General features: G+C 40.1%; 1 protein-coding gene across 1 annotated transcript in view; it reads right to left on the reverse strand.

Moving 5' to 3' along the window:
* LOC118209722 overlaps positions 1-24,270 on the reverse strand; it is a 411,967-nt gene extending 387,697 nt beyond the window's left edge. The window contains exons 1-5 of the mRNA XM_035385292.1: positions 24,082-24,270; positions 20,294-20,439; positions 19,700-19,810; positions 19,158-19,268; positions 18,493-18,562 (exon numbers count right to left, since the gene is read on the reverse strand). Of these exons, the coding sequence (XP_035241183.1) occupies positions 18,493-18,562; positions 19,158-19,268; positions 19,700-19,810; positions 20,294-20,373 (372 nt within the window). The 5' untranslated portion in view covers positions 20,374-20,439; positions 24,082-24,270. The remainder of the gene's footprint in view (positions 1-18,492; positions 18,563-19,157; positions 19,269-19,699; positions 19,811-20,293; positions 20,440-24,081) is intronic.
* Between the last annotated feature and the right edge of the window lie 2,532 nt (positions 24,271-26,802).

The raw sequence follows: 26,802 nt of genomic DNA on the forward strand, positions 1-26,802 counted from the left end.
TATTGCTTTTGCACTATATCTACCCGCCGTTCACTGTTCAGTTATCAACCGGCTACAATATTGCTAAGATACATGCATTATGACTTACCGTCTGTACGTTCAGTTATTGACCGGCTACAATATTAAATGGACTGCATTTATATAGCGCTTTTATCCAAAGCGCTTTACAATTGATGCCTCATTTGCCAGAGCAGTTGGGGATTAGGGGTTAGGTGTCTTGCTCAAGGACACTTCGACACGCCCAGGGCGGGGTTTGAACCAGCAACCCTCCGACTGCCAGACAATCGGTCTTACCTCCTGAGCTATGTCGCCCCTATATTGCTAAGCCATATGGATTCAACGGAAGCTCTTCTGTGTTTACTGGCTTGTGTTCTTCTTTAAAACCACCGGCAGGTTCGCTAATGATATTTCACGCATTGCATAGCTATGGCATTAGCTAACGAAGTCACAGACTGGTAAACCTCACTCACTCACGGCCACCCATATGCATTTCATGACGCAAATGTACTCCTTTTATTTAAAAGTTACACCAGTTCACCACTGTGCCATTTCTACTAACTATATTTCTTCACTTGGCTACCGTACAAAACCTTAATATCAGCAAACGCCACGTTTCTACATTCATGTTACCTCGCCCTGTTCTCTATCTAGCCACATAGGCTACACACAATTACTACGTATGTACGTTCTGCAACTCCGCATTAAAACATGACATTTAAAATCATGATTCACTCATAAGTATAACTACTAACACTGAACATGAGAAAAACACATTCGTGCAATAGATTACATCACATTACAGGCAAATAATGTGTGCAATGTTATTTAACCCTCCACTTCAACAATTAACGATCAATACCGACTGTTATATATACCATTTGATAAGGAATATAAGCTCGCTCATGGTCACTCCATTTACTTCGCACTATACTCCGTGATCATGTCAACCTTCACCTACATGCCCATTCTGCTAAAAACATATTGTTTCAACTACGGAATTTCGTAATTTCATTTTAATTTCTCTCACACTGTTGTTATTCTCTCATATGCAAAGCCTGCTGGGACATATGCGTCTGCTCCTATTCTCCACTATCATGTTTTCCGGTTCTAGTTTAGCAAAACAGCGAAGAGGATTCCTACCTGCAGATAAGCCTATCAAAATGCCTTATAAACCTTACAAACACTAAAAGTGCACCTCCACGAAATAACAGACAATGGAGCAGGACAGAAGGATAAACCTTACAAACACTAAAAGTGCATCTCCACGAAATAACAGACAACGGAGCAGGACAGAAGGCTACACAAGTTGCGACCTAGGGAGTTATAATTCTACGGGCGTGTTGATTATTTTGTCAGTCAAGGCTCGTTGGATGGACGTCAAATCCGTGAGTACATACCATATTCCATCTGCGTTCCTGATGCATTTACGCTTACGCCACTGCATCCTTTCTCACAGCCACTGTTTTACATATATAGCAAACCGAAACTGCTGAACGGTACACGCTCATCAGGCTGTACAGATTCACACAACGATAGCCATAATCCACAACCGTTTCTTGCAGGGTCGCATTTCTCACTCTCATAATAAAACGCTTTGCAAAATGAACTGATATCTCATAAAAAACACGTTTTCAACGTACAAAAATGCCAAGTTACAAAAAAGTATTGATATCAAAATGACGCCAAGTTACGATACTACAAACAATATAGGCTATCTTGCCTCACCGAAATGACATAAGATGTATCTCAAAGCAATGCTACCCAATATTTCCTCAGTTCTTTCAAGTCACTTGGCCCTGTGTATAAGCATGCACTACATGAACAGGCCAAACATATGTGTGGATGGCTCTCTCACAGTCAAGATTGATTGAATAGGTGTGTGTATGTCCAATTTGTATTGGTATGTAGGCCTATGTATTTCGCTGCCCAGGCTTTCTGTTGCGTGAATGATAGTATGTTTATTGGTACAAGTGTGTTCGTGAATGTGAATGTAAGATGCTGCCAGGGAAATGTCCCCATGCGGATAAAGAAGTTCTCTATGTATGTATGTACAATATGTGTTTTACATGCAGTATTTATTGTACGTAGCAAATATACAATAACTTGCACATGTACTCAAATTCAGTTCAAAAGCAAGTATAAACATGTTTTCTGGAGAAATGTGCTTCCTGTCGTTGCTCAGCAGCAGTTCTGTACATTAATGAATTTATACATTAATTTCAATGTACAATGTTCAATGTGTTCCATGAGGCAATTCGAAATATTTGTCTCTTTGATCTGACAGAAAGTTTGCATGACATTGTGAAATGGTAAGATAAGAAAACACACGGCCAAGTGACTTGAAAGAACTGAGGAAATATTGGGTAGCATTGCTTTGAGATACATCTTATGTCGTTTCGGTGAGGCAAGATAGCCTATATTGTTTGTAGTATCGTAACTTGGCGTCATTTTGATATCAATACTTTTTAGTAACTTGGCATTTTTGTACGTTGAAAACGCGTTGTTTTATGAGATTGTGATTACACTGTAGGCAGAACATTTCACCTCCCTAGTAATATGTGAAATGGAACAATGATTCAGTGTTGAAGAGTGAAATTGAGGATTTTAAGGTTGATGATGCTCTGGGGAAGATGTCTGTGCTACACTCTCCAACAGAAGCACTCTGCACCTGAGAATTAGACGTCCTGCTGGACTAAACTCTGACAGTTCTACAGATGTTATTCTGACCAAAAATGCCACTTTTCTTATACTGTATGTTCTCTGAATTGGGGCAAAGGGCCCATCTACCTTATCTATAATCTTTTCTCTGGGTTTAATCCTCCCATCCCATCCCAGAAGTGTAGCTGCCATCTTTCAGAGTGGACAGTGAGTTAGTTTACAATGCTGTGGGATGTCTGACACAGCTACCACCAAAAGTAAAGATGTAAAAGATACATCTTTCACAGTGGACAGTAAGTTTTCTTTTTTACTTTTGGTTTAATATGACTAACTCCTCACTCACTGCACTGCAAGCTAAAGCTGGCGGTATACTCAGTAAGAAGAAAGAACTTCAGGATTGAGAACCACCGGCGAACATTTCCACGAACACTGTTGTCGGTATACTCAGTGAGAACACCGCACCGTTTGATGTCACTCCACGCTGCTGGGGGGTGCAGAATACTTACGAGGCAGCTATTAACTGAGGCTGGAATCTCGCCTAGACCTCCGTCTCGCGGCTACGCCATGGATGTATAAAGAGAAGGGCTACGCGAGATCACAACACAAAACAAAAAGTTTAAAGTGTTTAAAGTGGCTTCAGTTTATCCAGCTATGCAAAAGAAGAAAAAAAGGCAAAGGAGAAGGGTATGTTCGCCATGTAAATCAGAGTAGGACAGAGAATGGAGAGTTTTGTCTGTACATTCGGCAAATGTGGAGTTTAGATGAGGGGGTCCACTTCTCTTATTTCCAAATGTGTGCTAGGCATTTTGATGACTTGCTGAAATGAGTAGCACCATTCATCAAACATGCGGGAACTCACAGAAATCCCATCTCTACAGGAGAGAGATTGGCATTGACTCTCCGTACATTAGCATGTGAAGTCTGCCCTCTGAACTCTCAACCGTGATGTAATCAACCATGTGATATTTGGACCAATAGCTGAGAGGGGGAGGTCGGAGTTCTCCCTGGGGGCCGTCGCACACTGCACCGTGAGAACACACAACACTGTGTGTTTTTGTTCTTCAGTTGTTCTCATTGCGTCTTTTTGCTCAAAAAGTTATACTTCTTACTAAGTATACCACCTACTTAACACACAGCTAAAGGCAGAGTCACTTCAGAAACAGGCTCAAATATATGTATAGATGTGATAAAAGTTTATAATAGAAGATGAAGAAAAGTAATTGAAAGTTACTGTGAAGAAAATTATAGTTAGAAGGACCATCACCATAGGTCCTTGTAGGAGGACATGCAACATATACAGAAATGATAGATTCGATCATAAGGGCATGCCAGTCATACAAAGTCCCAAAGGGCCAAATTACTTTAAACTATTCAGGAAACATTGGGTAGCATTGCATTGAAATACAGCTTGTTTAATTTGTGTGACCGAAGATATTGTTTCATGTAACTTGGTGCAATTTTGATATCAATACGTTTAATGGCAGGCCTAGATTTGAATTAATGACTTAAAGACAGTACACTGTATGTGTAAGTAACTTGGCATTTTTGCATTCTGAAAATGTGTTCATCTTCATCATTTCTTTTTGTAATGGGTTTGTTATGAGTAAGTGATAATAGCAATTCATATAAATGTAGGCTATGAGAGACATGCATGCACATAAATGCACACAAAGACACATTCTAGCTGAAAGAAACACATAGGCATAGATTTAATCTTTTTACTTTACCATTAATGACAAATAAATGAAAGTGCATGTGATTTTTAAATGAAAGTGGTTTTGATGGGCTATTGTACATGACAGACCTACTAATTGTCTGCATGTCGGTAGAGCATATATATAGGGCTAGCTAACATTAATTTAGAAATATGGCGTTGCAGGGTCGCTACAGTAGTCTAGTTAAGAAGTAGTTACAGTACCAGTACTGGCATAATACAACCATTTTGACTTTTAAAAAAGCGATATACCATGCATGGGGAAGTCATTATCTTGCGCCAGTTTCTGTACGACCAGTAATGTTACCTACCAGACAGAAATGCATCACCGATTTTAGTGCTTAATTTCAGAGCCGTCTGTAGTAACATTAAACACACGATCTGTTGTATCTTTAGCAAGGTAGCTAATGTAAAACTTGAAGGCGAAGGTGGAACTGTCTAAAGTGTGGGTGTATGTTATTTGGATTTGTGAAATATAAATGAGTTTCCCACAAGGATTTTACAGATGCCAAAGCAATAGTTTAAATGCTTTATTTTTAGTTAGCCATCAATCCAGTGTAATTAGTTAGAGGATCGCGTGAGTCCAAGGGGGGATGAACCTGCATCTGTTACAAAAAGTTCCAACGGCAACCCAGTGAGATAAAAGACTGCAGACATTATGGCTGCAAAGTTTTGTACTTTTAAACGTGTACTTGTATATTTGTGTGTGTATCTGATGTTTCTATTGGATGATATACCTAAATTTCCAATGGGGAGATGTATTCTTTGTGGGCCTGGAGCATTTATGATGATGTAATCAGGCAGGAAGAAGAAGGAGGAAAAAACACAAAATCCCCTAAATTTGGGGCTTTATTGTGCGGACGTGTGACATTGTTTGTGAATTCTGTCTGTTAAAATGAGGTCAGAAGGTACAGAAATGAATGTTTTTTTAAGGGCTGGGAGTCTGTGGTCATTGCAGTTATTTTTGAAGGGAACCCTGAAAAGTGCCAAACTCTCTGGGCTGTATAGGTATGGGGCATGCCGCCCCGCCAAGGCGTAACTTGGCGGGATGGCATACCGTACCTGCCATCCCAATTAAACATTTAAACTATTGCTTTTGCATCTGTATAATCTTTGCGGAAAATCCATCCAAATGATTTCCTCTTAACATTGTTAAAGCTGTCTATTCCTGGTTATTGGCAACTTTCATATTTTGTCATATGATAAACTGTTTTCCCTTACACTGCACCAAACTACATGGCTCACTTATACGCTGACTGAAGTGTGCATCTCTGTAAGAACCAATCACTGCATTGGCCTCGTTAATAAAGTTTTGGGGTAACACCCTTACTGTGTTACTCGCTGGGCATATTTGTTCATTTCACTAGCAGGATGTGCAGCTCCTCTGGGATAGCTGCTAGAGTCAGTGTCCAGATGGATAAAATAATACAGAGGTCATGACTTGCTCACTTGTACGCTGACTGAGGTTTTAGTGTCAGAGAACACTTAGATGGCAGCAGTAGAGTGTCTCTCTCTCCAGGGTGCAGTGTCTAGCGATAATTTCATATGAGCACACCCCAGTCAATATGTATATATGCTAAATTGTATTCACCCAAACATTCAGGTTACAGGTTTTGAAAATGAATGAAATCAGGAAATTTGTTTTCTTCCCTGTGACAAAATTCAAACCCTTACACAGACACAACAGTTAAGGTCACACAGTACACAGCACTACTCACCCCAGTCTCTGTAGTTTACAGTTTGGACTCATCAGTCCAGCACAGAGCAGCTTCACTCCTGAATCTCCCAGGTTATTGTAGCTGATGACCAGATCTCTCAGGGGTGAGTCTGATGACTGGAGAGCTGAGGCCATAATATCGCAGGACTTCTCTGTGAGGTTACAGTTGTTCAGTCTGCAGAGAGTTAATATAGTATATTATGAACATTGTTTCTTTACTGTAAATTTTTGTTTAATACCACAATTAAAAACAAAGAAAACATTTCACCACTTCAACTAAGTTTCCTTTATTTCAGACATGCACTTGATAAGATGAATGTGTGCTCACGAGAGAAACGGCTCCACAGCCAACAAGTCCCTGCTCTCTCGTGCACTCTGTGTGCTGTAATCTCTTTCTCTCTCCCTATGAAAGTCCTGTAATGTCTACTCTTTGGGGTCTGTGTCACATCCAAGGTGTATGGCTATTTAGTGTATAATACAGCACACCACAAAGAATGCACTGACTTTCTGAGGGCTGTATTGTAATGTACCACCCAACCCTTCCAAGCATCTAAAATATATTTTTAACATTCAAAATGTTTGTTCAATCATTGACAAATAAAACTCAAGTTGGTGGTGTGCTGGCTTAATGTATGGAGAAAGTAGTAAAGGATGAACACTTTTTTTGACTGTTCCCAGGCATTTCACTGAAGCCTCCCTGCACTCATAGGAAGCACAGTTGTTATAATTACAAATTTCACAAATAACTCATCTTCAGTTTGATGACAGAATGTAATTAATTCAGTATTAGAAATAATCCACTTCACTGAGGCTACTGTGTCACTTTAGTCACATGATCAGTTCTAAATGATGCTGTTAGCTCCATACAGATGCACTGCAAAAATAGCTGCCATTGGACTGCGTAAATGAGCACAGCTTGCATTTGAAACAGTCAAACTGAAATAAAATATTTCTCACATCTGTGTCATGCATTCACATGTGTGCCACATTCATAACGCCACCAAAATAGCAAAATGTGCTGTGAGTTAAGACCTGGTCTGGATTGGTTTAAATGGAAACTAATGAACGCTGGTGCAAAACCGCCCTAGTGAGAGAGAGACTATGCACCAAGGATATTGAACTGATTTCTGTTTCCATGCGTCCATTCTACCTGCCTCGGGAATTTCTGCAGATTTTTGTGACTGTGGTCTATATTCACCCCAAGGCAAACGAAAGCATCGCCTCTGAACTGATCCTACAGATTGTGCAGACACTACAGTTGCTGTCCCCCGATGCTCCTAATTTAATTCTGGGAGACTTCAACCACTGTTCGCTGGACAAAACTCTCAGGAGCTTCTACAAATATGTGTCTTGCCCCACCAGAAATGCCAAGATACTAGACCAGTGTTATGGCTCAATTAAAGGAGCTTACAAATCCGTCATACTCCCCCCGCTGGGCACGGCTGACCACAACTGTGTGCAACTTATTCCAGCATATCGCACATGCCTACAGAGGGGGAAAGTGTTCACCAGAAAGGTGAAACTCTGGTCGGAGGAGGCAACGCTGACGCTGCAAGGCTGTCTGGACTGCACGGCATGGGAGGAGTTCATCGAATCATCTCGGGACATTAACAAACTCACAGAAGTGGTCAGCTCATGGGTATCATATTGCGAGGACATTGTTATCCCTGAAAAGGTAGTTAAGATCGATGCGAACAGTAAACCCTGGGTGAGTAAACACCTTAAAGTGTTATTAAACAAGAAAAAACGTGCATTTAAGCAAGGTAATTTCTCTGAGCTAAATGTTTTACAAAAAGAGATTAGATGTGAAATTAAGAGGGCTACATTGGGCTACAAACAAAAGGTTGAATACAAACTGAGCAAGAACAGTTTAGGCTCAGCCTGGGACAGTGTCAGGACCATGGTTGGGTTAAATGACAAAGTAAAGAAAAGGGTGGTTTTAGAAGGCTTTCCGTCAGATCTGGCTCTGGCTCATGAGTTTAATATGTTTTATTCAAGATTTGATGTGCATGATTTTAGCAACGAAACTGTTGTTTTAAAACACAACCTACTGAACTCTAGTCAATCTGTCTCTTCCTTTTCTGTACAGTGTTGTGAATACTTTTAAACACTGTAAAGCCAGAACTAGCCCTGGCCCTGATAACATTGGTAGCCGTATGCTGTCCCGCTGTGCTGATCAAATAGGCCCTATTTTTAATTATATTTTTAATGTCATTCAGTCAGCAAACGGTCCCTGAACTATGGAAACAACCTAAAATAGTTCCCATTGCAAAAAATAGCCACCCTAAGACTCTGAATGACTACAGGCCTGTAGCCTTGACCTCTCTTGTTATAAAATAATTTGAAAAGTTGATTAAAAAGGAACTTCTGGATAGGACGGAGCATCATCTCGACCCGTTACAGTTTGCATATCGAACCAACAGGGGGCTCCAGGGTGCAACTATAACTCTGCTCAACTTCATCTATAAGCACTTAGAGGGTAGTAAGAACCATGCCAGACTGTTGTTCGTGGACTTCTCATCAGCTTTTAACACCATACAGCCTCACCTGCTGGTGCAGAAGCTTGCTGAGCGTTTTGGGTTGGCCACTAACATTGTTGGCTGGATCTTGGACTTCCTCACCAACAGATCTCAGAGAGTGAGAGTGAATGGACATTTCTCTGGACTAACTTTTACATCAACTGGCTCTCCCCAGGGCTGTGTCCTCTCTCCTCTCCTATATATCCTGTACACTAATGACTGCCGCAGTGAGTTTGAAAACCATCACATTGTGAAGTTTGCAGATGATACGGTTATAGTGAGCCTGCTGAAAGAGGAGGAAATGTCCCATGGGCCGGTCACAGATTATTTTTTAAGATGGTGTCAAGAAGCCTTTTTAGAATTAAATGTGACAAAAACCAAGGATATGTGTATTGATTTTAGACGTCATCACTCCAACCCTGTCAACACTAAAATTAATGGTCAGGATGCAGAAACTGTTGAGTCATATAAGTACTTGGGCATCATAATTGATAATAAGCTGAGTTTTGACTGTAACACCAATATGTTGTGTAAAAAAAGCCAGCAGCGCCTTTTCTGTCTGAGGAAGCTGGCTAAGTTCAATGTTGACAGATCCCTGATGAGTTTGTTTTACAGATCTTTTATTGAATCGATTTTTACTTTTTCTTTTATCTGTTGGTATGCTTCTCTTAATTTAAAACCGAAAAATGCATTAACAAAGGTGATCAAGGTCTGTAGCAGTATCACGGGTACTCAACAGAAAAGTCTGTCTGATTTGTATAACAAATAGTTGTTAAAGAAAGCAGAATCCATCCTGTCTGACAGCACCCACCCCCTGCACCTAGAGTTTCAGACCTTGCCTTCGGGTTTCCGCTTCAAATACCCATTAGCCAAAACCAACAGATACAAACACTCCTTCATACTGTCAGCCATTTCACTGCTGAACTCCAATAGAAAAAGGTAATACCAGCTGACCACCCAACCAGGCTTGATAATATTATGCACTTTATGTTTTTACAAAAATGTATTTTTATGTTTTTACTGTATTCTATTTTTTTACTTGAATTCTATGTTTTTTACTGCATTTTATGTTTTTACTTGTATTCTATGTTTTTACTTTTTATTATATGCTGTATTAATTGCCTTGGTACTGTTTCACTGCTGCACAACCAATTGCCCCACTCGGGACAAATAAAGTTCTACCTGACTTGACATTATTCAACACCGAACTTGCGCATCTGGGCATACATAAAAACATTATTTTACCGCTAAAAATTTGTATTCCGTCTTTGCAATAAGATAAAGCCAACAACAGCCGAAGGTATGCCAGTACAGCTGTGAAAAATGCTGCTCACTGAACACTTAAATAAAGAAGAGGAATTTAAAAAAATTGCCATGTCATTATACTGTCAATATCTGGGCATTAATATGGAATAAATATACAACCTTACCAATGGATTTACGCGTAGAGATGTCCCTTTCAAGACTGAGTGGTCATATATTATATTGGACAATCCGTTTGTGAAAAGTACACTTATTTGTGATACCTGGGTACCTTCCAAAATAGCTGTGCTATTTTTTTTTTTTTTTTTTTTAACTAACTGTAATTTTGATATTAATACTTTTAATGGCAGGCCTAGATTTGAATTAATGACTTAAAGACAGTACACTGTATGTGTAAGTAACTTGGCATTTTTGTATGTTGAAAATGTGTTTTTCATCAGATATCATTTCTTTTTGTACTGGGTTTGTTATGAGTAAGTGATAATAGCAATTCATATAAATGTAGGCTATGAGAGACATGAATGGATATAAATGCACACAAACACACATTCTAGCTGAAAGAAACGCATAGGCATAGATTTAATGTTTTTACTTTACCATTAATGACAAATAAATTAAAGTGTATGTCATTTTTAAATGAAAGTGGTTTTGATGGGCTATTGTACATGACAGACCTACTAATTGTCTGCATGTCAGTAGAGGATATATATAGGGCTAGCTACATTAATTTAGAAATATGGCATTGCAGGGTCGCTACAGTAGTCTAGTTAAGAAGTAGTTACAGTACCAGTATAGCACAATGCAACCATTTTGACTTTTAAAAAAGCGATATACAAGGCATGGAGAAGTCATTATCTTGCGCCAGTTTCTGTACGACCAGTAATGTTACCTACCAGACAGAAATGCATCACTGATTTTAGTGCTTAATTTCAGAGCCGTCTGTAGTAACATTATACACGCAATTTCTACTTTAAAACGTGTACTTGTATATTTGAGTGTGAATCTGATGTTTCTATTGGATGATATACCTAAATTTCCAATGGGGAGATGTATTCTTTGTGGGCCTGGAGCATTTATGATGATGTAATCAGGCAGGAAGAAGAAGAAGGAAAAAACACAAAATCCCCTAAGTTTGGGGCTTTATTGTGTGGATGTGTGACATTGTTTGTGAATTCTGTCTGTTGAAATGAGGTCAGAAGGTACAGAAATGAATGTTTTTTAAGGGCTGAGAATCTGTGGTCATTGCAGTTATTTTTGAAGGGAACCCTGAAAAGTGCCAAACTCTCTGGGCTGTATAGGTATGGGGCATGCCGCCCCGCCAAGGCATAACTTGGCGGGATGGCATACCGTACCTGCCATCCCAATTAAACATTTAAACTATTGCTTTTGCATCTGTATAATCTTTGCAGAAAATCCATCCAAATGATTGCCTCTTAACATTGTTAAAGCTGTCTATTCCTGGTTATTGGCAACTTTCATATTTTGTCATATGATAAACTGTTTTCTCTTACACTGCACCAAACTACATGGCTCATTTATACGCTGACTGAAGTGTGCATCTCTGTAAGAACCAATCACTGCATTGGCCTCGTTAATAAAGTTTTGGGGTAACACCCTTACTGTGTTACTCACTGGGCATATTTGTTAATTTCACTAGCAGGATGTGCAGCTCCTCTGGGATAGCTGCTAGAGTCAGTGTCCAGATGGATAAAATAATACAGAGGTCATGAATTGCTCACTTGTACGCTGACTGAGGTTTTAGTGTCAGAGAACACTTAGATGGCAGCAGTACAGTGTCTCTCTCTCCAGGGTGCAGTGTCTAGCGATAATTTCATATGAGCACACCCCAGTCAATATGCATATATGCTAAATTGTATTCACACAAACATTCAGGTTACAGGTTTTGAAAATGAATGAAATCAGGAAATTTGTTTTCTTCCCTGTGACAAAATTCAAACCCTTACACAGCCACAACAGTTAAGGTCACACAGTACACAGCACTACTCACCCCAGTCTCTGTAGTTTACAGTTTGGACTCATCAGTCCAGCACAGAGCAGCTTCACTCCTGAATCTCCCAGGTCATTGTAGCTGAGGTCCAGATCTCCCAGGGGTGAGTTTGATGACTGGAAAGCTGAGGCCACAATATCGCAGGACTTCTCTGTGAGGTTACAGTTGTTCAGTCTGCAGAGAGTTAATATAGTATATTATGAATATTGTTTCTAATGTCTACTCTGTGGGGTCTGTGTCACATCCAAGGTGTATGGCTATTTAGTGTATAACACAGCACACCATAAAGAATGCACTGACTTTCTGAGGGCTGTATTGTAATGTACCACCCAACCATTCCAAGCATCTAAAATACATTTTTAACATTCCAAACGTTCGCTCAATCATTGAGCAATAAAATGCAAGTTGGTGGTGTGCTGGCTTAATGTATGGAAAAAGTAGTAAAGGATGAACACTTTTTTTGACTGTTCCCAGGCATTTCACTGAAGCCTCCCTGCTCTCATATGAAGCGCAGTTGTTATAATTACAAATTTCACAAATAATTCATCTTCAGTTTGATGACAGAATGTAATTCATTCAGGATTAGAAATAATCCACTTCACTGAGGCTACTGTGTCAGTTTAGTCACATGATCAGTTCTAAATGACACTGTTAGCTCCATACAGATGCACTGCAAAAATAGCTGCCATTGGACTGCGTAAATGAGCACAGCTTGCATTTGTAACAGTCAAACTGAAATTAAATATTTCTCACATCTGTGTCATGCATTCACATGTGTGCCGCATTCATAACGCCACCAAAATAGCAAAATGTGCTGTGAGTTAAGACCTGGTCTGGACTGGTTTAAATGGAAACACATTATTCAACACCGAACTTGCGCATCTGGGCATACATAAAACATTCTTTTACCGCTAAAAATTTGTATTCCGTCATTGCAACAAGATAAAGCCAACAATAGCCGAAGGCATGCCAGTACAGCTGTGAAAAATACTTCTCACTGAACTCTAAAATAAAGAAGAGGAATGTAAGCGTTCATTGGTTGCTAAGTAGTCATTGTGTTTAATGCATCGGATGTGAGCTGAACTGGAACATAGTGGCGGACAGTTAAATTTGTTTTAATGTCGTCCAATTCCCATACAAGGAAACATTACATACTGTAGAGTACAGGAAAAGATACGAAAATTAATGATTACACATTTAGGTACTGTTCCACAATGTGTGATAATGTTTTTGCATTATTTGTAATTTAATACCAATGCTTCATCTTAAACCTTCAAAAGGGGCACATTTATATGCTTTATAACAGAAAAAAAAAACATTTCATTTATTTTTGGAGAGATTTTGGATACGTTTCAGGACACCTAGATATTTTAGGCCTCTGTACCGATGTAAATCTTGTAATTCCCACTTGAAAATGATGCAACAGTGAGTTTCTTCAGACAAAACAGTTGATTGTAGTGAAATACATGATTTACAGCAATGCATAATTTAGACATTTTGGATAGTTTTGGAGACACTGGGTACACTGCTTAGTTTTTGCTTCATAAATCTATAGTAGTTCTACATATCCACCCTTAGATTTTATGAACTTGTGGTCAAGGAGTTTTTGATCGAGGACACGTATAGTGTAACCTGTTTTATATATGGGTTCTCTCAGTATTTCATTGCAAACTAAAAAAAGAGCAAATTAAATTTTGATTATTTTGCCTAGACAATTGCATTTGTGGAATTTTTCTTTTCTTTCTACATTATGAATATAAACAAATCTTAGTTAGTATTGTAAATGGTACAAATGTCTTTCTTCATTTAAGCCATTACTGAAGTCTCTGTGATGCTCACGTCTGGAGTTATAAAGCTTTAAATAAGGTACCCCGTGAATGGGCAACGATTGGGCAGATTTGGCATGCGCGCAAAGGGTTTAAATGAGGGCACTAACTGTTAAAATGATCCAGAAGTTATCATTTATACTAAATTTCACTTCCCAGACAATTTTATTGTACTTAACTCTCACTAGAAATATTAAGTGTGAAAATACACTGTCAATCATCTACATTATTAATGACATAATACTCACGTGGCCTTCCTGCAGATCCTGACTACTGGTACCAGTCTCTCACGACCTGCTGCTGATGTGTTGTAGGCCTTCGGGTCAAACTCATCCAGGACCTCCTCTGACATCAGTAACACAAAGGCCAGAGCTGAACACTGGTCTGGTTCCAACTTTTTATCAGAAAGTTTTCCTGACTTCAGGGAATTCTGGATTTCCTCCACTAGAGAGTTGTCATTCAGTTCACTGAGACAATGGAACAGATTGATGGTCCTCTCTGCTGAAGATTCCTTTCTGATCCTCTCCTTAATGTACTGGACTGTGTTCTCAATGCTCTGTGATCTGCTTTCTGTCTGTGTCTGTAGGTCTGGTACAGGTGATCTGCTTCCGGTCTGTGTCAGTAGTCCTCTGAAGAGAATCTGAATGGAGTCCAGAGAGAGGCCAAGAAGGAATCTGAGGAAAAGGTCCAGGTGTCCATTCTTACTCTTTAAGGCCTGATCCACTGCAGTCCTGTGTACCTCAGACAGCTGCACTCTGTCACTGTGAGGTTCTGATTCTTCTGCTCTGAGTACATTTCTGTTCTCATTTACACATGAATGAAACACAAATAAGGCAGCCAGATACTCCTGAATGCTCAGATGCACAAAGCAGTAGACCTTCTCCTGATCCAACCCACACTCCTCTTTAAAGATCTCTGTGCACACCCCAGAGTACACTGAAGCTTCACTGACATCAATGCCACTCTCTCTCAGGTCCTCTTCATAGAATATCAGATTGTCCTTTTCCAGCTGTAGAAAAGCCAGCTGCCCCAGTTTCAGGATGATTTCTGTATCTGATGCCGACCTCTTCTTTGAGTCTGTCTCATCAGTGCCATGATACTTCTGATTCTTCACATTAGTCTGAATGAGCAGGAAGTGTGTGTACATTTCAGTCAGAGTTTTAGGCAGATCTCCACTCTTCGCTTTACCCAACATTGTCTCCAGAACAGTAGCAGAAATCGAGCAGAAGACAGGTATGTGACACATGATGTAGAGACTCCTGGATGACTGTATGTGTGAGATAATTCTGCTGGCCTGGTTCTGATCTTTGATTCTCTTCCTGAAGTACCCCTCCTTCTGTGGGTCATTGAACCCGCGTACCTCTGTCACTCGGTGGACACACTCAGGAGGGATCTGATTGGCTGCTGCTGGTCGGGAGGTGATCCAGAGGAGAGCAGAGGGAAGCAGATTCCCCTTAATGAGGTTGGTCAGCAGCACATCCACTGATGATGATTCTGTTATATCACAGCACTTCTTATTGCTTCGGAAATTTAGAGGAAGTCGACACTCATCCAGACCATCAAAGATAAACACCACTTTGACCTCATCACCTTCAATACTTTGGCTCTCTTTCAGTTGTGGAAAGTAGTGCTGCAGAAGTTGCATCGGACTGAATGCTCTTTCCTTCTTCAAATTCAGATCTCGGAAAGGAAGAGTGAAGATGAAATCAATGTCCTGATTGGCTTTTCCTTCTGCCCAGTCCAGAATGAACTTCTGCACAGAGACAGTTTTCCCAATGCCAGCGATGCCCTTTGTAAGCACAGTTCTGATGGGTTTCTTTTGTCCAGGTAAAGGCTTAAAGATGTCATTGCAGAGGATTGCAGTCTCCTGTGTGGTTTGTCTCTTGGATGCTGTCTCAATCGGTCTGACCTCGTGTTCATTATTGACCCCCCCACTTCCCCCTTCTGTGATGTAGAGCTCTGTATAGATCTCATTGAGGAGGGTTGGGTTGCTCTGCTTTGCTAAACCTTCAAATATGCATTCAAACTTCCTCTTTAGATGAGCTTGAAGTGCATTCTTGGCTATTTTTATGGATTCATCTGAAGAGAGGAAATATGAGAAACAATTATGTTTAAAATGTGATAAACATTTCCCATTCAATAACAGATTTTTTTAAAAACTGCCAATAAAAATATTAATAGACTCATTCTTAACAGCATTTTACGCACATCACAGTGTTACATAAGTCTAACAGTATGTTATGCCTCTCACACAGTGTTGTACATACCTCAAACAGTATGTTACACACCTCTCTGACAGTGTTACACACTTCTCACACAGTATTACATAACTCTGAAATATAATCCATCATAAATACATCATATCAGCAAGGAAGCACACACTGTTGCATTTGTACACTACAGATGAAGGGAACAAACATTAAAACACTGAAAATGGGTTCAAATGTGCTTCTACACTTAATGTCTCAGGTTTTGTTACATGGTAATTTTAAAATATAATATTGTTATCCTGAGTGCTCTTTAGCCCTGGATACAACCTTGGGGCAGTCTGTCTAATGGGACAGTGGTTTAGTCACTGGCTTTTGAGCACAAGATTCCTGCTTTGAATCCCCCTCAGGGACATTTAATCTCATGTACATTTGCTTACCCCCATAATCACTGCTTCATGCTATAATTTCATTGAAATGCCTTTGTGTGCACATTGGTTGTGACACTTTCTATATGTAATGCTGTCAATGTAAAATACTATTATGAAAGTGTGGATGCTATAGCTAATTCCAGCATTTGAATGGACACACATTCGCAATGAGAGAAAACTCTTACTGCGTTGCTCATCTCTCTCCAGTGAGTCAGTGAGATCCTTCTGCTTCATGTTCCTCATGATGTGGAGTGTGATCTTCAGAGACCTCTCACTGCCACAGGTCTCCAGCAACTTCTCAACTATGTACAGGGCCTCAGGATCCTTCTGCTCTCTCTCAGTGCATTCTGGGTAACCTTCAATTCGATGACTTTTGAACAATTCCTTCATCTTCATAAACTTAACCAGTAGAGAAGGATCTTCAGACAGAGTCTTAAAGCATTCTGGGCAATCCTGACTCAGATGGCTCTGAAACTGTTTCAACTTCTCATCCTTCTTCAGCTTCATCAAAGTGTGCAGGAGAGACTGAAATAAACACATGAAGAGGAGTGCTGTATCAGTGTGAAATAAACACATGAAGAGGTGTGCTGTATCAGTGTGAAATAAACACATGAAGGTGAGTTGGTGAGTATGTCAATTCCTCATAATTGACCATTAATCATATTATTATCAAATAATAATTAAATAAATGTTACAAAAATGTTACAAGATGGATGGATAGAATTTTGTCTTTGTTTTTTTTCCCTACAAACACCTTTATTATTTAGGTTGGCCCAGTGCAAAATATTTAGTTACATGAATTTGGTAATTTTCTTACAGTATTTGAATATAAAATGTAATATTTTATTAATTTTTATTATTATATTTAGAGATTTAGAGAAAAAAAAAGAGTGAAAATATTTTGTTGGCTGAATACCTCAATATTAATGTAAGTCAATATTGTCAAATCAAAGTTAATACAACTTATTTATCATTGCTCAGCCAACATAAAATAATTGTCGCTGGATCATAGAGTTTGTAGTGCACAGAACCTTGAAGGTACAGCAAACTGAAAAGGGCTATTGTATACAGTTACTTTAAACGTTTTAGTTGGGAGAACCAAACTTTTTTTACAGCGTGAGGCAGGGAGGATCAGGCAGCACTCCAGAACTGGATTTGATGTTAAGTTGTGTCTTTAGAGGAGTTAACCCCTTAAATCCCACTTAAAACCCAGGGCTTTTTGTAGGAACCTCCCCTGTCTTAAAGAAACCTCATTATCTCCATGCAGTACTGTTATCTCCAAATATGAAACTATATGCAGTCCAGACATGGTTCAAAGCTTGAAATAAAGAGAACATTTCTACCAAAATAACCCCTGATCACACGGGAGTCTCGCTCTGTAAACATACAGGACACATTCATCCTGAAAAACAAAGAAGAAATCCAAAAATGTTTTGTATTTTCTTTATTCTGTAGTGATTATATATACTTCAGATACTGGATGGAACCAGATTTCTTTTTACAATCGTACCCCAGGATGTATGTAACACCAATAAAAAAGTGGATTTAACAAAGCAGTAAAATTTGACATGCGTTTTCCCAAAGGTGGGCCCAGATATCCTGAAAACCTCTCCAGATTGGAATATTGTGTATATCTTTTTTCCCAGCCGTGTTCCACCTCCAGATGCTAAATTAATAAGCACTAAAATAATACAATGCACCCAAACTTTAGAGAGTTCCGCTTTCTGCATTTTCACCGAGTTTAACATTAGCTATGTAAGGTAAAGATTCACTGCAAAAGGACTCTGTCACGTCTGGTTTCTACTTGTGTTCAACTGCTACACACAGGTGGGGGACATAAATGCCTAAAGGATGAGACCTGCAGCTAGGAAAGCAATCAATGCATCCTGCATGGGACTGTTTACGACACCGTTTACAGCGGAAGAGCTATCTGTAGTTTCAGCTAGAAGGACGGCGTAAGCTACGTTCGAACATGAAATGTGCGCTGTTGTAAAAAATAGAGTTTGAATGTCCTTAGCTTAGGTGTATGTAAACGTTTGGCCTCAACTGTGTATTGTATATGATACATGCATTATATTTTCAAATAAAACTTACAATTAAAAAATAAAACGCAAACTAATTAAAAACAATTGAAAAAAACAGGACTCACCTGTCTTGGGGAAGATAATTTCTCTGAACTGTTCTCTTCTAAAAAGCAGGACTGCAGTGACTGCGGTATCCTGCAAACAAAACAGCTTCCAGTTAAACTCATCCTCTTACTGCAGCTCTAACTCACAGCACATGGAGACAGAGCTTCGAGTTAAACTCATCCTCTTACTGCAGCTCGAACTCACAGCACATGGAGACAGAGCTTCCAGTTAAACTCATCCTCTTACTGCAGCTCTAACTCACAGCACATGGAGACAGAGCTTCCAGTTAAACTCATCCTCTTACTGCAGCTCTAACTCACAGCACATGGAGACAGAGCTTCCAGTTAAACTCATCCTCTTACTGCAGCTCTAACTCACAGCACATGGAGACAGAGCTTCCAGTTAAACTCATCCTCTAACTGCAGCTCTAACTCACAGCACATGGAGACAGAGCTTCCAGTTAAACTCATCCTCTTACTGCAGCTCTAACTCACATCACAAATGAATGACAAAATACACCTCACCTACACCTGAATGTGATATAAATCACAAGCCTACAGCTATAGGTGCAATAATAACCCCCACCTAGATCTGAAAGTCTTATTACACCCACTGACAACAGAAAGGTGCCAGTAACATTGAAGTATAATTAAACAGTGCTGTCAATTTGAACCTTTATAATTACCTTTGATCACCTGTGACCTTTCCTCTGAATGCGAATGGATGATCCATTGAACGATCACTCTTCATAGACAGACAGCTGGGTACAGGTGACCCTGCTCTTTCTACCTGGACCCTGTGAACAAAACATGGAGACACAACATCCAGTTAAACTCATCCTCTTACTGCAGCTCTAACTCACAGCACATGGAGACAGAGCTTCCAGTTAAACTCATCGTCTTACTGCAGCTCTAACTCACAGCACATGGAGACAGAGCTTCCAGTTAAACTCATCCTCATACTGCAGCTCTAACTCACAGCACATGGAGACAGAGCTTCCAGTTAAACTCATCCTCTTACTGCAGCTCAAACTCACATCACAAATGAATGACAAAATACACCTCACCTACACCTGAATGTGATATAAATCACAAACCTACAGCTATATGTGCAATAATAACCCCAACCTAGATCTGAAAGTCTTAATACAGCCAACGACAACAGAAAGGTGCCTGTAACACTGAAGTATAATTAAACAGTACTGTCAATTTGAACCTCTTTAATTACCTTTGATCACCTGTGACCTCTCCTCTGAATGCGAATGGATGATCCATTGAACGATCACTCTTCATAGACAGACAGCTGGGTACAGGTGACCCTGCTCTTTCTACCTGGACCCTGTGAACAAAACATGGAGACACAACATCCAGTTAAACTCATCCTCTTACTGCAGCTCTAACTCACAGCACATGGAGACAAAGCGTCCAGTTAAACTCATCCTCTTACTGCAGCTCTAACTCACAGGGCATGGAGATAGAGTTTACAGTTAAACTCATCCTCAAAGTGCAGATTAAAATCGAGCCATTGCTCCCAAACACACTAGGAATAAAATCTGAAAGCATTTTTAAAATGTTTAAATAGAAGCTGTTATATTGTGTTTGTGTGATATTCCACTGTGGATGGTCAAGAGTAATATTTGGCATAGGTGCAATAAGTTATAAATGTACAAGACAATCCTCTTACTGCAGCTCTAACTCACAGCACATGGAGACAGAGCTTCCAGTTAAACTCATCCTCATACTGCAGCTCTAACTCACAGCACATGGAGACAGAGCTTCCAGTTTAAATTCCACATTAAATATCTGGTTTATGCACTTGTACCTCTTCCTCTCAGTGCTGAGGGTTCCTCCTTTGGTGTCTGGCTCCTCTGAGAGACTCTCTTTATAAACAGCGCCCCCCATCTCAGGAGACTGGAACACATCTGACCAGTTTAGACCACACGTGGGTTCTATCCCAGACCAGCCAAGCTGCAAACACACAAAATGAGAACACACTGAACACACAGAGACACATATACAACACGCCGCGGTGTTGACAGTAAGCAATCCAGAACTGAAATAGGCCCTAAACATGTTCTAAACAGCCACCTGAAATGTTTTTGCATCATTGATAATGATGAACAATTGTATTGCATGAATGTCACTATATATTGATTGTCCAACTTGCTAAATATTTTTTATTAACGATTCAATGGAATCAACCAAAAGTTTTCAGATCATACATTTATTTCCAGAAATAAAAAAGGTTCATTAAAATAGTTCTTTATTTTCCTTTACATGTTTCACTTGTTTTTATTATTATTATTATTATTATTATTATATTATATATACTACACTCACCAGCCACTTTATTAGGTACACCTGTTCAAATGCTAGTTAATGCAAATAACTAATCAGCCAATCACGTGGCAGCAACTCAATGCATTTAGGCATGTAGACATGGTCAAGATGATCTGCTGAAGTTCAAACCAAGAATCAGAATGGGGAAGAAAGGTGATTTAAGTGACTTTGAATGTGGCATGGTTGTTGGTGCCAGACGGGCTGGTTTGAGTATTTCAGAAACTGCTGATCTACTGGCATTTTCATGCACAACAATCTCTGTAGGATTTACAGAGCAAGGAAAAAGAGAAAATATCCAGTGAGCGGCAGTTCCCTGGGAAAAAATGCCTTGTTGATGGCAGAGGTCAGAGGAGAATGGCCAGACTGGTTCGAGCTGACAGAAAGGCAACAGTAACTCAAATAACCACTTGTTACAACCGAGGTATGCAGAAGAGCATCTCTGAAGGCACAACATGTCGAACCTTGAAGCAGATGGGCTATAGCAGCAGAAGACCAACCCGGTACTAGCAAGGTGTACCTAATAAAGTGGCCGGTGAGTGTATGTACACTATGTATACTAAGTATAGTATGTATACTTGGCTTTTTCTGCTTCTTTTGCACTCACTCTCTGCTGCTATATCACCTGAATCTCTCCCCCCCCCCCCCTCCTCCCCGGGGATTAATAAAGTGTCATCTTATCTTATCTCATCTTTTCTTATCTTATCAGCAGTTTGTTAACCCTCCCCTTGCAAGGATAACGACACTGAGTCTTTTTATATAATGTCTACATTACAGGCATTTGGCAGACGCTCTTATCCAGAGCAACGTAAAAATGCTATCGTCCTTAACAAGGGCTCCAGGACCAGTGGGAGCAGAACAGCCCCATAACATTAAAGATCCCCCACCGTATTTAACAGCAGGTATGTGGCTTGTTTCTGTACACACCTCCCTAAATCAACACCAAACCCATATCCTGTGGTAAATGGACTGCATTTATATAGCGCTTTTATCCAAAGCGCTTTACAATTGATGCCTCTCATTCGCCAGAGCAGTTAGGGGTTAGGTGTCTTGCTCAAGGATACTTCGACACGCCCAGGGCAGGGTTTGAACCGGCAACCCTCCGACTGCTGGACAACCGCTCTTACCTCCTGAACTATGTCGCCCCCACTGTGTATTATATTCCGCCCACTTTATTAGGTATACCTACTTGTTAATGCAAATACCCTACTCCACCAAACAGCAAAGCATGTGACTGCAACTCAATATATAAACTATGCAGACAGTGAAGATGTTCAGTTTTTTGTTTGAGCAAATATTGTAATGGACAGGATGTGTGATCTAAGCGACTTTGACTGTGGCATGACTGTCTGTGCCAGATGGATGGTGCCAGACGTAGTGGTTTCAGCAACACAGAAACAGCTGCCCTCCTGGGATTTTTATGCAGCACAGTCTCTAGAGTTTACAGAGAATGGTGTGATAAACAAAAAACACCTTGTTAATGAGAGATCAAAGGAGAATGGGCAGACCAGTTCAAGCTAACAGAAAGGCCACAAATGGAATAACAGCTATGCTTGGCCAAAGAGCTCTAATGTCATCACTCCAGAGCACAGTAGACGAGACAATTTAGATTCTTGAAACTGTCGATTACTCCCAGTAAAACCATTTTTCCTGAAACCATTCCAAATAGCCTTTTGGCATGGAGGTAGCATCTAATTTTGGAGCATCTAAATGTAGCAATTAATAGAAACTTGGTGACCCCCCGATGCAGCCAAGTTCTGTAATTCTCCAACTGTGGCCACTGGATTGTTCTTTGCTCCCTGAACCATCTACCTCATTGAGCATGGGGCTAAGATACACTAGCGCCCTCTACTGGACAGGTTTAACTCTACTCCAGTGGTTTTAAATGGATTCATATTTGGTCTCACAGTAGTAAGTCGTATATTTCTTTGTTTAATTTTTGACCCATTTCCTTATTTTTGAAGGTCAACAACCTTTTTTCTCTTCATTTGTGAGTTTGTTGCTTTTGATGAAAAATGGATTTCATAAACTGGTTGTCTCAGTTATAAACTCCAGTGAAGCAGCAAGCAATGGAAGAGCATGACAGTTCCTTTGGCCTGAGATCAGCATAATGTCTTTTATACATGCAGGTGTTGATCACTCTGTTAGATTTTATTTACATACATTTAACAAACACGAACATGCTCGTTAGAAATCTTCTTGGAAAACATCCAAAAACGACCCAAATCAATAATTCATGAAAGTAAATCATTATTTCTTCTCAAGTAAGCCCAATTTTATCTCATAAAAGTCATTTTATCGTGTATTCTCGTTTCTAAGTAGTTGTAATTCGATTCGAAATCGCTGCAGTACAATGTATGTTTTATTTCAATTTCAACTTCAATCCAACTCAGGCAAAACGTAAATTCGGTCTGACGTGGTGGCTTTAAAATCAGACGCTTTCTCATTTTAAGTAGACCTACATGCATAGCTACATGCTCCCATCTTGTGGTTCACACAAGAAACGGCGTCTTGATGCAACTATAACCGCAGTTCTTTTCAGTTCTTGCTACTATTAAAGTAGTTGTTGTTAAAGTAGTTTGATAATGTATTATCATTGAAACGTGTACGAATTCAATAGAACAGAATTCATTGGTAAGGACATGGCCACTAGGTCTTTGTGAATTGAAACTAGTCAGAGTTCGATAGCAAATATGCAAATTAATATCCTTTAAGCATCTTTTTAGCATGCTCTTGTATAGCCTACGGAAGCTAATATCTCGTTTCAAATAATAGAAGACCAACTATGAAAGCTCAATACGTGAATTAACTACCGACCACCGACTTTAACATGGCAAACGTCAAGTTAATTTGTCTTAATCCAAACTGTGTGAATACAGAGCAAAAATAACATTTTGACTTCTCAATCCGCACAGTTAAAATGTTCGGTCTGTTTTTGTTACAGTAGGCCTAGCAGGTCTCATAATGTAGCCGACGACAGGCCTGTGACATCCGTCATATCCAAATAGGTAAAATGATCATAAAATACCAAATAAATGCTAAAATAAACGCTAAACTTTTAAAAATGAATTTGAAAAGGTATTTTTTTTGTTTTTGGTCCCAAATGAGGAGTTTGAAAAAAGCATACTCCTTGTCCACTCCTCCTTTTATTGTTTGTTTTATTTCACTAAATTAAGCGTTACTGAGATCATAGCTACAGATTCCTATTCCTCCAAGCACCCCTTCTCATCTAGCTTCTATTCTCCCCATCCCAATCCACAAGAGACTACTTACTCAGTTCTTTTAACGAATTTAATTCCTTTTTACTGCATCCTCTTTGTCCTCCGTCTTTTAAATGACGTTTGAGTTTGAAACAGTTTCACTTTCGACTTTTTTTTTTTTTTTTACTTCTTTACTAGTCTGACTCACAGGACCCAGACTGCGGGTAATAAGCCCGCCATTGCCCAACTATTTCAATCAGAATTCACCTCCCCTTCCGCTATCTGCGTGTTACCGTTTTCACGGGCTCCGTCGATGCATCCTGGTCTTAGCAGTGCCCAAGACGATTGTTACTGGTTTAAAGAAATACAAACAATCCATAGCGTTTTTTCCCCTATACTGGAATGACAACGGCTTGAGTCAGACCTTTCTCCAGCGCTGGCACGAAGTGTGGAGATAGGTCTGGCTATGCGAGACTGCTTCTTTACTGGTTCAAGTAAGTCTTGCAGTGACTGAAGCTCAATGTTTCACAGCGAGGCTTGGCTTAGGGTCTGGTTTTACCCACATTAGTGTTTATTTGTGACTCTCTAGAGAGAAAAAAGAGCTCTGATGCTCTTTAATTCAATTCTGGGCAAAATGTGTAATCCTGAAGTCACACACAGCAAAACAATCTGTGTGACAATAAAAAAAAAGAAAAAAAAGGCAGGGTTCGAGTCCCGGGTTCACGTCCTCTAGCATGTTCCTGTGTTTGTGCTGGTTTCCTCTGGGTACTGGGTCACTGTGTCCATATACTCCTAATAAAGAAAAAATTACACAAGTCTGTCTACAGATGTTTAAAAGCCAACAGTGAATCTGCAATTTTACACAACATAATGGGTCCCTTCAGAATAAGAAACATCAGTGTCCATGTTCTTGCTCACAAGTGAAAACATGCAACCATTTATGATGTCTACAACAACAACAATTTGATGACACTCGTAGTGCAGCAGTAATGCACAAAAACCCAAACTTTATGCTGATCAGAGAAAGCTTGTGTAATCCATTTATTGACAAGCTATTGCAAGGCTAATTCTCAGAACTCTGCTAAATGATTATTGCTGCTTGTGTATTTGTTATGCAGATTCTATTATGTTTGCCACAGCCCAAACATGAGATTACGGTTCAAACTAGGAAGCGCCCATGAGACGAATAGCGTGAAATTGAACTTCCATTACCATCTAGTGGCTGTTTATAAGAACTACAACATTATTTTTCTTCCCAAGAGCTCCACAGGTGTTCTCATGTCTTAATAAATTGCTGTAGATGTGACTGTAAACTAAAATCTTTTGCAAATAATTAAATGTTTGATTACATTGCAGGCATTTAGCAGACGCTCTTAACCAGAGCGACTTACACAACTTTCACATAGCATTTTACATTGTATCCATTTATACAGCTGGATATATACTGAAGCAATTCCGGTTAAGTACCTTGCTCAAAGGTACAACGGCAGTGTCCTACCCGGGAATCGAACCTGCGACCTTTCGGTTACAAGCCCAGTTCCTTACCCACTGTGCTACACTCCGCCCTTGATTGGTCAGAGAAACAGTTTTCATGTCTATATGAGTGCACATAGTGAATCACTGCCCATTCTTTCACTGCTCTGCCTCAGTTCCTGTAGATTCAGTGGGAAACCTGCAGTGATTAATGCACTTCAGACTGTGTTCTGCAGTGTACAGCTGCTTGGAGGCTTAAGGTAGTGAAGGAAAGTGTATGTTTCTGTATTTCTGTATGCACTCCAGGCCACTTCTGCCTAGTCCAGTGGCCTTGTCCCAGTCTCCACATTCCCAGTTACCGTGGCGATGAGGGAGAAGAGCGATGAAGAGCTACGGGGAGGATGGAATGCAGCTCAGGGCCGTCCCGAGTGCACTCCTGAGAGGACCCGAAAAGCTCTGGCACCTGCCATGGGGATATACTGCACCTGTCCCAGGCACTATTCTGTGCTGTTGTGTTGTGTGCTGAGAGGCCCACTTACTGATGTAACATCCGTGTGTGACCACAGACAGAGCCTCTATGCTTGTGAGATGTGACCATATGAAGTGTGATGCTTACAAACTACTATCAAGACTGAGACAACTTAGTGAGTCTTTGGAGAATGCCCCTGCATGCTGTGTAGTGGGGATTTCCCTGGTGCATATTGTACTAAATTCTGTCACAGTGGGAAAATGTCGTCTGGCCTGATGATTTCCTGTCTACCTCATGTACCTGCTTTGAGTGGTTCCTATCAATTCAGTGATTATTTGGCGTTCTGTATGGTGGTTAGCATTTCTTATGGATGCTGGTAAGGTGTAATTTTATTGAAATTAGGCTTGGGGCTGCTGGATGGCTCATTCGGTTAAGGCACCATGCTGAGGTGCATGGATGAGCCTCACGACCTCGGGTCGAATTCGGACCGTGCCAGTGCCGACTGTGGCCGGTAGCTCCACAGGGCGAGGCACGATTGGTGCCTGTGTTGTCCAGGGTACGGGAGGGTTCAGACAGACAGGGATCTGCGTTTCATCGCTCTCTAGCGACCCCCCTTGCGCGCTCATATGACTGCATGTCAGAGCCGCTTGTGAAAGGTCTTCCTCCAGCATGAAAATGAGCTTTTCTGTCCTATTCCATTACAAAATATATATGCTCACAAACTGAAATGTGGTAAATGTTTTTTTTTTTTTTTAAAAGCAAAGCCTTAAGATTGAACATAAGGTCATGTCTTACTTGACGACATACTTCATGGCATCAGTTTACATTCTGTTTTCTGCATTTACCTCAAAG

The sequence above is a fragment of the Anguilla anguilla genome, chromosome 12 (genome assembly GCF_013347855.1).
Source record: "Anguilla anguilla isolate fAngAng1 chromosome 12, fAngAng1.pri, whole genome shotgun sequence".
Taxonomy (NCBI): Eukaryota; Metazoa; Chordata; class Actinopteri; order Anguilliformes; family Anguillidae; genus Anguilla; species Anguilla anguilla.